Source organism: Seriola aureovittata, chromosome 19, assembly GCF_021018895.1.
Source record: "Seriola aureovittata isolate HTS-2021-v1 ecotype China chromosome 19, ASM2101889v1, whole genome shotgun sequence".
NCBI lineage: Eukaryota > Metazoa > Chordata > Actinopteri > Carangiformes > Carangidae > Seriola > Seriola aureovittata.
Genome location: NC_079382.1, coordinates 3,965,008 through 3,980,209, shown reverse-complemented (window position 1 = coordinate 3,980,209; position 15,202 = coordinate 3,965,008). Strand labels below are relative to the sequence as shown.

At 39.2% G+C, this 15,202-nt stretch overlaps 1 protein-coding gene across 2 annotated transcripts in view; it reads right to left on the bottom strand.

Moving 5' to 3' along the window:
• LOC130187465 (tripartite motif-containing protein 67) overlaps window positions 1-15,202 on the bottom strand; it is a 47,042-nt gene that overhangs the window by 2,281 nt on the left and 29,559 nt on the right. Inside the window, exons 4-11 of one of the 2 annotated variants that reach the window (XM_056405106.1) lie at window positions 13,374-13,484; window positions 10,795-10,948; window positions 8,336-8,416; window positions 6,765-6,928; window positions 6,260-6,398; window positions 4,114-4,238; window positions 3,750-3,928; window positions 313-475 (exon numbers count right to left, since the gene is read on the bottom strand). In XM_056405106.1, the coding sequence (XP_056261081.1) occupies window positions 313-475; window positions 3,750-3,928; window positions 4,114-4,238; window positions 6,260-6,398; window positions 6,765-6,928; window positions 8,336-8,416; window positions 10,795-10,948; window positions 13,374-13,484 (1,116 nt within the window). The remainder of the gene's footprint in view (window positions 1-312; window positions 476-3,749; window positions 3,929-4,113; window positions 4,239-6,259; window positions 6,399-6,764; window positions 6,929-8,335; window positions 8,417-10,794; window positions 10,949-13,373; window positions 13,485-15,202) is intronic. The other variant, XM_056405107.1, reaches the window with a different exon arrangement.

Sequence of the window (15,202 nt, the reverse complement as noted above, 5' to 3'; positions counted from 1 at the left end):
AGACGAGGAGCAGTTAAGAGGCTGGAAGCAGCAAATCTTTGGCCTTTTGTTTGATTAATGATTTGAAGGAAGGTTCTGCCAACAGCCGAACGATCAATCAACTAATTGTTTCAGCTCTGATTTTAATGTTGGAGATTGTCATTCCTAAATGTATGACAGTGCAATACTGAACTCTTTGCATCAGTTGTACGCAAACTTCAGTTCACACTCACAATAAAGGGTCTGGTATCCACGAAAAGTTTATCACTCAGGTCATCAGAATACATAATCAACTACCATCCCACACACACACACACACACACACACACTGACCTGTACGTTTCTGTTGAGGCTGACAGCTGGCACAAAGACCCCTTCCAGGTTCTCGAAGGCAGTCGGTCCGTGCTGCTCCTTGTTGATGTAGAAGGTCAGAGTGTGTTTGCTCAGATCCAGCAGGATGCCCACAGTGGAGCCCTTAGTGATGCCTCCCTCTGCCCTACACACACACACACACACACACACACACACACAGATAAAGATTTGTGGTAAACAAAGTGAAAGTGGGACAGATGGTGTAACTGTACATTCGAATAGCAAGTGAAAGTAACAAAAGAGTTTCAAAATTTACTAAAAGTCTACTCTCCATAACATGGACAATACAAAAGCAAATGCATATGAAAACAGACTGACATCCCACTGACTTCATTCAAATATTATAGAAATCTTTTTTCTTATTGTTTTCCTACAGCTCTATTAAAAACACGATCAAACCGGATCTACGCCTGTTAGCATAAAGCCTTTTTCTGCGTCTGCTGTTAAATTGGCCACCACTGTTTCTTTGTTGTTGTTGCTGCTGTTGTTGTTGTTGTTGTTGTTGTTATTGATGTTTTGATTGATGTTACTGGCACATTTCATTTGCAAACAAAAACCTGCATATTGATATTCAAAACACAAAAGCAAGAGATCAAAATTAGTTGTATTGATAAAGTAACAGCTGGTGTGTTACTTTGATGTCATTTAGCATTTTGTTGGTAAGTAGTCATGGTATAAGCAGGATAACACCCATGATTGTAATGGATGATGTGAGGGCTAAGCCAGCTGACACAAAGCAAAGTGGCAAGTATTATCCCTTAAACAAACAAGTATTAGAAGATTGTTGTTTTATTCTACATATGACAATAAAGAGACGTGCTTCAAAGAAAAGTAAAATTAAAATCCTGTGCTCTGTGATTTAGATTTGTTTTTACAACCTCATCAAAACTTTAGCTTGGGAAACCAGTCTGTATCAATGCATATGCTCTGTGGGACAGGGAAACAATGAACCGTTAAACCGTTACATTAAAAATCTAAACACAACTCCCGAAGTTGTGTTTTTAATTGCAAAATGTGTGTTTCGAAGCTAAGGTGTGAAACCACCTCTGTCCATATAAAACCTGCAAACTGCCACATTTCTCCGAGCTGTGTGCACAAACACAAGATGCAGCACCAGCCTGAGGACTGGCCTGTGTGAGGCTCAGAGAGATGGAGGAATCAATATGAGGTAAATATGAAACACAGACATGAGATGATTAATGGCATGAAAGCAAAATGGCACAGTGAATAAATCGGTAGTCTGGATGGACCGAGGTAGAGAGAGAGGAGAGAGATTAAGTCAGAGGTTTTACACATTCCTGTGAAGAGTCACTTTTTCCTTGTGAAGAAAAGACATTTTGATGTAAATAAATGTTTAATGAGAGTTTGATAGCGTCCTCGTGACACAGAGAGAGATGGTGCACAGAGATGTTTTTCTGCTGCTCCCTGGTGTGTTAGTTAGTTGGTACTGTATGAGCCCTGGGGCTCCCTCTGTCATTCTGTGTATAGAGATATACATAACGATGAATGGAAGAGGAGAGCGCCATGTTACAAAGTCTCTGTCTCCTGCTGTTCTTGTTGACATACTAATGCTGCTGCAGCTCAGAATGAATATCATTCATTTTCTAATCAGGCACATGTTGACATGTCAAACTAACCGCCTAATTTATTGGTTAACATCAGTAATAACACATCAATGAAAACAACTTTTGAGTTGCCAGATAGTGAAAAAAAAACAAACTGAAGCTTGTGTACGTGCTTCAGCTGCAGAGGTGATGAACTCTTGACTTATCATTCATAAGTGCAGACTTGTTATAAAGTGAGAACCACATTAATAAAAGATTGTCAGTTTCTCACTTTAATAACCCGTCAGTTCTGCACTTATACTGGAAATGAGTTTCCAGTATACAAGTCTCTACTTATAAATTGATTTATATCAACTGAGTTTCTTTTACAACCTGGCAGCTCAAACATTGTTCTTATAAATAAATATTACTTAAGCGATATCACACGCCAGGTCGTGACGTTGTGCTGAATATCAGCTACGACCTTTGACTGAATCACAGCCGTGCTGATAGTTAAATAAGCAACAGCAGGTTATGATTTGTTTGTTTATTTCATTATTTATTTGGCTACACCACCACAAATAGTTCCGCAGATGGACTGATACTGGAATGTTGCTAAGCAACACATAAACATTTTCCTGACCTGCACAGTGCACACTAGCTTGCTACTTGTTTACACATCACCTCAGGTCTGAAGTATCCAGGCTTCTTCCCTTCATCCTCTTCTGACGACCAGACATCATTTAATTCAAATGTTACTTCTGGAAATATTTTCATCTTTGCAAAGTTTGTTAGAATCTAAGACAGACAACGACTGTCAATGTAACGCTAATTAACAGTTAATAGAACATCTGTGAAGCGGAGTGATACATGTAGTTAAAAGTCCCAGTGCTTTTATACTCTATATCAATCGTCCAATCAAATTACTTGGTCAGAACTAACTGTTGTATAATGATCTGTAAAAAATGTATTATGAAAGTTTATTCTTGACGCAGTTGGAAAAACACTCTTAGGATGCACTCAGACCTGGACCCAGTACACCATCCGTCTCAGGTGATAGTAGTAGTAGTAGTACAGGTGTGAACATACCCAAGACACATTGAGACACATTCTTTTAGCAGTGTGAACACGTATGTGTCCTGAGCCACACTGAAGGACCACCTACTCAACTGAAGTCCTCTGATTAGCCCCGACACAGTTTCATAATGAACCCTCCTTGTACGGTGTTGGAGGATGAATTTGCGGTGCGTTTGTTTATTGGAATAAACAAATGAGCAAAAATGTGTGGGGGGGTTTTGCAGTGCATGTGTTGTCAAATTCATGAAGATGTTTTCTGAATTTGCAGCACGTTATTTGCATGTGTTTTCTTAAATTGCAGTGTGCTGAGCTCTCTGGGCCACCGTATCCTTGACCCGCTCTCTCACTCTCTCTCTCTCTCTCTCTCTCTCTCTCTCTCTCACTGTAGATGATCTGAGAACTTCTCATCCATCTTGTGTTGAAACTTAAGAATAAAAAGGTGATTGAACTTTCAGAAGAGAAGTTCTTAAGTGCTAAAGGGGAAACAATGATAAATAAACATCTACATAGCTGAAGGCTCCAGAACAGCTACAAAGAGGAGAGTCTTAAAGCAACATTATAACAAAGTATTTGGTTTGAAGTTTTACATTTTTAGAGAATGACGCCAAACGATGTGAAAGAGTCTGAAGTTATTGTGTGTGCATGTAAATGTCCGTGTGTATTTAGAGGGACTGATATCTAATTTTCAGTTTAACATCAACTAGTCAGCTTACACTATGACGAACACAAAGACAGTAAAAACTGAAATAACAAACTCACAGTACAGTATACACCTACCTGTTGGTGTGGGAGTTGTTGTGCATGAACCAGGAGCGGTTGTTGTCCACATACATGGCCCAGGCCTTGTCGTCCTTCCCTAACATCATGTCTTTCATGGTGTTGATCCTCGCCACGCCAAACGCAGGGTCCGGGTGGTTGTCATAGCGATCGATGCAGACCTCCCAGTAGTGGGTGCCCTGAAATTCAAAGGGGGAAACGGGATAAATGTTATAAATCTTGTTAATGTGTCTGTGAATCTGTGTGAATCTCATCCACTTATAAAAAGGTCAATCGGCAGTGATAGAACCTTTAAAAACAATGAAATAGGGAATAATGTCAATATCAATATTCCCCTCAGAGACAAATGTGTGTGAACATTCACCTTAGAGAAAGCAGCGGTTCCCAGCACCACACGGTCATCGTAGCTGTTACAGGTGACTGTCTGGTTCTCATTGGACAGAACAATGTCCCGATGAGCCGAGGTGGGGTCAAAGGTGAACCAAGCCACTGTGATAGGAAAATAACAGTCAGTCATGATGCCTGCTTTTATTCATGTTTTGGACGGAGGGTTATTAAAAGACACAAAAAGATATATATCTATTTTCATAAGAAGAACATTTTCCTGTAACTAAATATTTCTTTATTAATAAGTTACTGTATGCTGTAACAAGAAAAACTGACACCCCTTAGAACAAAAACTGACATTTTACACAAATTATGCTCATGGAAATGGAAGGGAAATGACAAATGTGTCCTAATCTTTGTGAATGTCTAAATTGATTTGTTTTGATAAAGAAGAAATAGTTCAGCCTCAGACATTGTGGTTGTACAAGAACATTGTTGTACCGAACATGTAAAAGTCTCAACTGTGATTGAACAAACATTAGCTGGTATTTTAGATTAATCTTCATCTTCTGTCAGCATCAAATATTCCCTACATGACCTGGTAGTACAGAATGAACAGCCTTTTAAAAAGCTAATTGAAAGATCTAATCCACATTTCATTTATAACCTACTTAGCCAAATAATAAGATGATAATATTAAACATAACCAATGTACACACACATATATATATATGTATGTGTGTGTGTGTGTGTGTGTGTGTATGTATGTATGTATATATATTGGATAATAAAAGGATTAGCAATTGGTTCCTTCTTCCTTCCACACAGACTTGTGTATGGAAATCCATGTCTAACAATTTTATACAATGTAATGCCTCAGGACATGAATGTGTGAATGAGTTTAGCTTCAGGGTAAAAGTATACACACACACACACACACACACACACACACACACACACACACACACACACACACCACCAGACTTATACCAGAAATGTCCATTTGTAAAGTTGTACATCAAAGTTGGTTTTGTTTTCCAGCCTTTTGTCGGCTCGACAAGTACAATTTCCTCTCTGTGTGAAGCTGTGGGAAGCTACAACCCTCAAAGAAAGAGAGAGAGAACTGAGGAGGAATGGTGAGGAGAGAGGGAGAAAGAGGGAGAGAGAGTGAGAGAGAGAGAGAGAGAGAGAGAGGGACAGAGAGTGAGAGAGAGAGTAGGCAGGAAGAAAGATGACGGAGTGAAATAAAAAGAGGACGGATGGGATGAACGGTTATCAGTCAGAAAACAGACTCTAATGCCCATTGTTTTTGTGGTTGGCAAAGAGAGACTGTTACTGTGTGTGTGTGTGTGTGTGTGTGTGTGTGTGTGTGTGTGTGTGTGTGTGTGTGTGTGTGTGTGTGTGTGTGTGTTAACTCTCCACCCTCGCCCCACTGTGTTTATGGAAGATTACTCTTCCTTATTGTTCTTGTCCACTCCTCCTTTCTTTTCCTCTTCTCCCTTCCCTTCCTTCCCTCCTAGTTCCTTTCATTCTTTCCACATTTTGGCTTTTTCCTTTTTCCTTCCCTTCCTTTTCTTTCTTGTCCACTCCTTTACCTTTTTTCTTTCCTGTCCTCTCTTTTCTGTTCTTCCTCTTTACCAACTTCTCTTTTTTCCACTCCCCTCCTTTCCTTTCCTTTCTTTTCTGCCCTTTCCTTTGCCTTTTCATTCCCTTGCCCTTTATTTCTCATCTACTCCTCCACTTTCTTTTCTTTGTCTCTTTTTCCTCTCCCCTCTGTTCTTTTCCTTTTCTCTCGCTCCCTTTCCTGCTTTTTCCTTTATTTTTTTCTGTCCACTACTCCTTTCCTTTCCTTTCCTTTTCTTTCTTTTTCTTGCCTTTAGTTTCCTTTCATTTCCTTTTCTTGTCTTTACCTTACAGGAAAGTCTAGTCTCACAGAACAAGAACAAATGAAATTACATGATGACACCTGTTTTACAAAGATCAACACAAACACAACTGTTCTGTGCAGAAACAAGACAAACAACACAGACAAAGCAGGAGACACTGCCCTTTCATGGTGAAGCCACTCTGTGCCAATTTGGCAAGCAGGCAGCAAAGCTAGGACCCACACACATACACACACACACACACACACACACACACACACACACACACACACACACACACACACACTCAAAACCTACCATCAGAGGTCTTAAGTACAACCGTCTTGCTGTAGGGCCCCACACCGATGGCATTATAGGCTTTCACCCTGGCATTGTAGGCGCTGTTAAAATGGAGGCCGTCCACCGTACACACAGTCTCCTTCCCCACATAGACTTCCTGAGAGTAGACACACACACTTCAGTGTCATTACATATGCATGTCAAGTGCATGCACATGCGTATTCTATAAATCCGCTGCTCAAACTCATCAATTATGCATCTCATTATCTAAACGCATTGTCAAGTAATAGTAGTTACAATTGTAGAACAAGTACTCAGACATTTAAAATCCTTGTTTGCTGATGACATATATACTCAACTACACATCTTCCTCACACACACACACACACACACACAACCATCTGGCTGTTGTCAGAGTTGAGCAGCATATGGATTATTAATAATACAATTTAAAAGATAGGAAGCTGCATACTTTCACACAAAGTGCGTATTCTTCTGTACCAGTGTGTGTGTTTGTACCAACCCTATACTGTCCTCCGTTGCCATCGTCCAACTCTAGGATGTAGCCCTCGATGGAGCTGCCAGGGGATGCAGTTACTCTCCAGGCCAGGGTGGCGCTGTTGTTCCTGGTGCAGCACTTCTCCAGCTGCAGGAGAGGGGCCGCCGGCACCGAGGGCCCGATCTCCACTGTGAGGAGAGGTGTACGGATGGATGAGATTGTGATTGGGGGAGGATGGAGGATGGAGGCGTGGCAAATGAGAGATCAAGATGGTTAAAGAAGAAAGTATAGAAGGAGGGAGAGGTGGATGATGAGAGGAGGAAGACAAACAGAGGGATCTGACTGGTTGTAAATAAACTGAAGGGAGAGAAATAGGAGCTTTAATGTGAATCTAGTGGGATAAAAAAAAAAAGCCTTAAAGGTGAAAGAGCTCCGGGTTCATTTATAGGGCAACAGCTGTGGAGGCTTTAAGTAGGCCATGTGAGGACATTATGCCCACTATAGAAGTAGTAGTGCTAGTGGTGTGTAGTGTTGGACCGACATAAGCTGTGACGCTTTGAGATAAAAACTCCCAACTGAAGGAAATACTGAATAAACCGTTCAAAATGAATTAATCACTTATGGAAACAGGATTCTCGGCTGGTTAGGAAAGTCAAGAAAGGAAGGAACCAGCTTTGTATCAAAGAGATTTTTGATAAAAAAAAGCAATATATCTGTCTAACCCTTGAAGTGATAAAACTTTGTGCTAACAAACAAGACAAAACTGCATTCCAAAAGGAGCTGAAATAAACAGAATAAAAATAAAACCACTGAAGTAGAGATTTTGTTTAAGGCAGATCTAAGGGTAATGAAGTCTGCTTCATATCTTGACTTTATCCGTTGGCACTTTCAAGACAAAAAAAACAACAGTAGTGAAGACACAGGGGAAAGGCAGCAGTCAGGACATAAGGAACAGTGCTGTAGGATCTATGCAGTAACCATGTAGATATCAATATCAGTATTTAAATTCAATATATTTCACATTATTTGTAGCCAAAGTAGTTCTTTGATTCACACACAACCATCAGAAAATGTCAACTACTTTAAATTATATAATTTTCAATTATTCTCTTTGCGTCAGGATGCTATCCTTTCATATCCTTTAAATCCTTGTATTATTACTTATTACTATTCTGGAGGTCACATTAGATAGTGGTATACTGGTACACTGCATTATCTTGAAGACAAGATATGAAAATTAATTGTTCGGTGAGTTATGTTTAATATATAGTTCCTCTGCTTACAGAGGAGAAAATGCAACAGTGCAATGCAAGGAAGGCTGGTTTGGGAAAAAGAGAAGTACTTCAGACTACAAATAGAGTTTTTGGAAACTTTTTGCCCCAGTGAAGGCATCGCTATTCTGCAGAGGTGCTGGAAAACAAAAACCATGCAGAGGAAAGAAACCAGATAGACGCTGTCGGACATAGAGACCGATGAGTTTCCAACCAGAATGGCTGTGAGGGCTACTGGGACTGGGGGAGAAGGAAGGAGTGACAAAATAAATTCACGGAAGGAAGACAGAGGTTTACTTTGAGAAAGTAGATTCTCTGAAATACCTCCTGGGCTCTCTGTCTCCATCTCAGCCTCACCACTTCCTGCTGCCTGCATTTGTTTCAATAACGGACTCTCCTGCACATCTGGAAGTGTGACGTTGATTTGGGTGTTTTAATACAAGAGCACATGGACAGAAGATGGCATATTAAAGCAGCTGGAAGTGACAGCGAGATGAATGGAGAAATTTAGATCGATTGCAATGGAAACATGATGAAAGATCCATCTCCCTAATGGTGGTTAAAAAAAATGCAGCCTTATGATCTTTCATATGTAAATGATATGTAAATTTCATGATTTTCACTACTGACTTCTAGGTCAGGTGATTATCATTCACAGAAAATGTAGTTATTTTTGGAAGATGATATAAGCATTGCACAAAGTTTCATCATCATAAAACGTAGTATCGTCTGCATATTGGGACACAAATATCTTTTTTCACCCAAATATCTGACAGTGGATCAGAAAACGCTGCAACTACAGAGAGACTTTAAAGTACAAAGTTGAAGGTTTGGTCATGAATAGTATTTGTGTGTGTAGTGCTCTTTTCAAGGATGTGATGGTATCTCAGCTTGACTTACATATATATACATATATATATATATATATATATATATATATATACGTTTTAGCCATTGCAAGAGAAAAGAGACTGACCTCGCTGTTCAGTAAGACATAACTAGGTCAGTAACAGAATTTAAATTCAATAAACAAACAAACAAAACACTGAGAATTAGATATAGAAATACAATGGTCTCCAATAGTCAGCAGCAGAATTTTATTTTATTGTATTTAAATTTTAAGTCCATGTGATCCGGAACAACAGACTCTATTCAGCTGAAAAATGAAAACTCAATGACGATGAATTAAGTCAGGACGCGTTTGTGAACTACAATACCTCTTACACTGTGATCAGGATGTCTAAGACTAAAATTCAAAGAGATAAAAATCGAATGTTCTGTCTTTAAACTCTTAATGCTTTGTTCTGGATGATCAGTGGAATTTGAAGGTGGGGAAACGTTCAGATGAGCTCCATGTCACCGGCCTCAAAGAACAAAGGAGGGACGATCAAAGCCTTTCTGAGCCTTTTCAGATTAGATCAACCCGAGCTCAAATTAGAGAAAGTTTCCTTATAGTACAACACAACCAGGGCAATGACCTGTCGATCTGGCTCACATTCTTCATTTACGAGTTAGAGTTTTTGTATCTCAGATATCAAGGTTGCCACTTTAGAGGAATTTGGCTCCATTGACAAACCAAACGGCATTTTGTATTATAAACCCATTAAACACATAATAACTATAATAACACTATGAATATTAATCACACAGCACTAAACTTAATGTAATTTCATCATGCTTTTAATAAATTTGTAATAATTGCAATCACAATGTATTTTGAATAAATGCTGTATTGGATCAATATATTCATTATATGATAATATAATATATTGTATAATATTTAAGTGTTAAGGATCGATATGAGAGAATAATGGGAATTATTTGCTCTTTCATTTAAATGACCAAGTTGAATCCACATCAGCACAAGAAAACAGCTCATCTTTACTGCCTCACTGGAGCATTATGGAAATAAAATATGCATAGTGCTGATTACATATTTAATGTACATTAACAATACATCTGGGCAATCTCTTCTGCTGCAGCGGAATGAATATAAAGGATGCTATGTTTACTCATGCACGCCAACTGGTTGCTGGGTAGCAACAGCCAATGAATAGCTAATTAGTTGTGTGTACATTGCTGTACATCTTAAGGAAACCTCAAAAAGGGGAGAAATAACAGCGACTAAATGTTAATTGATTATCAAATATATCATGATGGGGTATTTTTTACCTCAGATCAGGGACGTTTGTTTGCACATGTCAAGTTGACTTATTCATAGAGCCTGTTTAAAGGTGCACTCCAGTTTTACACGACATTCAGTTTACTGATGATGCAGATAAAGACTCAGCCCGTGAAAACAGTTCTTCACAGTTTATTTGCCACCATAAAAACCTTATGTTATTTCTGACTTGTGAGAGTTCAAGCATTATTCCAAGATGGCTGCCTCCTCTGCTAATTACATCATTTAATTGGCCGAAATCAGCTAGTTTTGCGATGTCATATATTTGGAGCGGTGGGTAAACAGTGATACAAATAAACTGTATATACAGTAGATCCTTTAACACTGACTGAAATGATGAATGCATAATGACAATATTGATTTGCATTATGGGATATGTATGATCCAGTGTTTTTGGAGCTTGACCCAGGGACTAAAAGTCAGGTTATATTGGTTTAAAATACAAGAAGACAGGGTTAAAAAATAGAATATAGATTAGAATAAAAGGCATATTGCACATGAACACATAATAATCTATGCTTCAGTCATGACTCAAATATTGTTGAAAAATATGTTTAAAAAATGCCAATAAAAGGGAAAGTGTGTATTTTTATTTGTTCACCTTTGCCTTGGCAGAAGTCTAGCTGCAGGATGGTCTGGAGCAGTGAGTCGGTGTTGAGGGTGAGGTCAAACTCGGGGCCGACTTTTGGCTCCAGTGCGCCTTTTACCCACTGGTCCTGAGACGACGTCACCCGCTTGATCAGGGCATCAGATATCTACACACACACACACACACACACACACACACACACACACACACACACACACATTATATAGTGAAAATTACCACGGGAAAAGACATGTTCACACACATAAACACACAGGAAATGTGAGCACATGCGTTCAACATCTACATTTAAATATGTTTGCAAGGCTGTGATACCCTCGCTGCATACAGAGCAGCTTCTCTTCTGGGATCTGTTCCATCCGTAGCTTCATTACATTGTGTCCGACATGTGAAATGGGGCAAGCATTAGTGCAGTTCAAATATTTAAGGATACGAATTAGACCTCTCATCTCCTGGTAAGAGCTTCACTGCTCCAGAAAAAAAGCTAAGTGAATGCATTACATTAAACTACGCTCAACTGCAAATAACCTGATTGCTATTTTCTTTAAAGTCAAAACACGAGCAGAGGATTTGGAAATTCAGCCTCGAGCATTAAGAACATAGATGTCTTCATTTAACTTCATTTTCTCCACTTCAGATCAGTTGAAATTACAAATGTTCCTGCGCTTATATTTAGCATTAAAATCAAATCCACCCTTGATTTCTGAGAAGACTCTACTTTGTATTTAGGAACTGGCAACCATATAGAAAAACATAATCAATAGATTATTAAATATTCAGATGAAACAGAAGAGAGAGGATGTGCGTGTCCCTCGAGAGTGTCTTTGATCTCTATTTCATCTCTCCCTTTAACCTTAACTCTATTTCTCTTGTGCTATCACTGTACAGGAAGAGAAATCATTCATAACCAGAAGCGAAGACACAACAGAAGTGGAAATAGCCATATTGCAAATCTAGCTACGTGGCTGCAGAAGAAAAAGACTTTGTGTGGCATAGGAAGTATTTCTTCTCCTTTGTCATTTAACCATTGTTTTAATTCAATTGAGGCCCCACACACATTAACATTGTTCAGTTAAAAATAATAATTGTATAGAACTACTCGAGTGGTAAATGTTTCCAGATGCCGCAAAGGGTTCTTGCACATTTTTTTTATTATTATTATTATTATTATTATTATTATTTATTTATTTTATTTTTATTATTATTTTTATTATTATTATTATTATTGTCAATTCCTTTATTTTATCAGGAATCTCTTTTACAAGAAGGTGATGAAGGTGATAATATGGAACGACTCGTATATGTCTGTTCCTTTTGTTTTCAAATTGACAGACATGTATAGTATGTTATCACGTTACTTACTGTATGTTTGGGCCCAGAGAGGATTAAAATTCCAATAAGAGAAATCCAAACAGACTTATTTGGGATTTGGAAATGAAAGTGCCGACTCTGATCACAGATATAGATCATATACAAAAGATCCATTGTATTTGACCATGTTTTACAGTTGGGGTCATTCAGACAGCAATTTGTCGTGAATCAAGGTGATAAAATAATGTGAAGTGTGTTTCTGAGCTGTTAAAGAGGAACCAGCGTCTCCTAGACCCCAAACACCTTAGGGTTAAACCTTCACTTTAACATCTTTCGTCTACGCAGGTGCACGTTACATTTGACCTTTCTCTGTTTGGCCTAAACATACACAGATCAATAACTATCGGTCAGCTATGTTGAACATCTGAGCCTGCTGATAACTAAACATGTCGAGTCAATTAAAAATGATCAGCTGCAGTATTGAAGCAAATCAGTTGCATCCCGTGTTGCTCCGTGTTTGTGCATGAGCACAGGACGGCATGTAGTGTGTTGCTGTTGCTCTCACATCAGCGCTGTACAGTAGTTTAATCTGTGCTGGCGTCAGAAACATCAGAGGCTTCCTGCAAAGCAGATTTCACCTCACAAGCTCAGTGAAAATAAGTATCACATTTCCTCCTTCCTTTCAACTTTCACATTGACATTTTTTTGGGGTTGTAAATACTTCGAAAAAGATTTTTCTAATGTGAGACCCCATACTGTTTTTGCCTTGTGTATAATCTATTGCCCCTGTACCACAGAACCCCACTGATTTGTTTGGTTGTTTCATGTCCGGTTTTAATGGTTTGTGTACGAAAATGAATTTCTAAGGCACAGAGACAACATGGCAACTCCTGCTGAGTGGATAAATTAATTGCTGTTTTTAGTTTCTTCATGGATATTGTACTTATAAATAGTTAAAAGCAAGGCCAGTTTTTCATACTTTTCATAGCCGTCCTGTGAAAACCACATGTCTCCAAATGTAGTGATTTTGAAACTTTCAGATAAATTTAAGGATTACATGTTCCCTGTTGAGCTGTTGAAACAGTTTAAAAACCTGTTGGGCTAAAACTTAAAAATCTATCATCACAAAGCTGAAATAGGGCTGTTTTTTATGCTCATGAAATGTCGAACTTGCTGCTTTCCTACAAGTGGAGGGTAAAACTCACACAACTTATTTTCATCTGGATTTAATAACACACAGTCACACAATTGCACACACATACCTGGAGGAATCCACTGGGATCGTTCTCTTTGAGGACTTCCAGGCAGTACTCCATCATACCTGTGGTCTGACGTAGCTTCATGGTGCAGTGGGTGATCTGGTCACGCACCACCTGAGAAAGACACAGAGCAGAGAAATTGGTATCCGGTCTGGTAGCATGTGCTTGTTAGTGCATGAGAGTCCCCCCAGCTTAAACAGTGGTCCTCGCCACTTTTATAAAGATGCAGGGACCGCATACAAGCGATATGGCACACAGCATTCAGGTGAATTTCCTCCACTGAAGAAACTACATCTTCCAAGTAAAAAGGGCTCTGACAAAGAAAGAGATCAGACCAGAGGCACAGGAGGACTGGCCATGGGGACTACTGGTTCAAATCTCAGTCAGCCGGTGGACGGTCAAAACATCTATAAGTCTTTTACCACTCTGTCAGTGTCATTCCTACAGCCGGTCCCAGCAGATAAGTCCAAGGCTGAATTTCTTTCCCAGTCCAACCGTGGAGCTAATACTGGTCTGCCTGCGAGATGGAGAGACCTAAAAGCTCCTGAAGGACGACAGCTTGACTCAGAACTGACTTTTCTATTCCTCAATGTGTAAGTAACTTGATGGGTACATATGGTCACATGCATGTTTGCATTAGTGACCAGATACAGTAGACATGATAAAATAAGCTAACTTCCTGTTACCCATATTACAAATTTGTTTCGCAAATGTTGCTATCGCTAGCTGAATAACTGTCAGCATTGCTTTGGAGCCGTTAGCCCATGCTAGCGTGGGCTAACGGTTGTGTCTGGATTGTTTGTTGGCTCGTCATGGACACAGGGTAAATTTATTCAGTTAGTGCTTCTCGATGTGTTTAGTGGCCACTTTCACTGTGCTTTGTGACACTTTATGGCAGACAAAGCCACATCTAGTGCCACATCTAGTGGCAGTGACGATTGTTTACAGAACATCTAACAAGGATTCCCAGCCATGGCTACTATGTAAAAAAACAAACAAAACCCCAGCATGACCGAATCAAGTTCAGCTAGAGGAATCAGTGTCCAAAGGAGGTAATTCAGAAATAACACAAAGAGAAAATGAGGTGAGAGCAGCTGATATGTTAAATATGTGACATGAAGCGCACAGAAAGATTTGGTCTGGCAGCTACTGCTAGGAGTGTAATTAGGGAAGGGGAGAGCAGACGTGCAGACATGGGTGATTGAAGATGGCTGGAACGACAGGTGAGTTAGTGGCTGGCAGGAAACATAGACAGGAAAAAGGAGCAAAAATTAAAAACTGGCTCGGGACATGATTGGAACAGATCTCTCAAAATCGCATAGTATTCCTGGCACACTATCACACACAAACACAGACACACACACACACACATGTCACACGTCTATCTGCTGGCTGAACTCCCAGCAGAAGGGAAATGAGATTTGGACGAGTGTCACAACCAGTCGATGGAGGCTAATTGAAAGTCAGCGAACTGTCACCGCCTTATTAGCCTTTTGTTTACATTCAGTCACACCTGCACAACATTTCAACTGATCAGTGATTTTAAATTACCTGCTCAAAGTACAACTGATACATGTTTATAACATGTAACGTACACGTATGTGAACATGGAGAATACATCAACTTTTCAGAGAGATTATAAAGAAAGTGTTTTGTGGTGTTGGTGTATTTAAGATAATTAATTATACCGTTAAATGAATGAATGAATGAGAGAGATATTTAGATGAAGTCTTGGTAATTAGTCCCTCGTTTATTTGATAGTTAATGAGATCAAAGTTAATTATCCACCTGTCAAGTGCTGTCTAAACTGAAAAATGAAGACCATGAAAAGT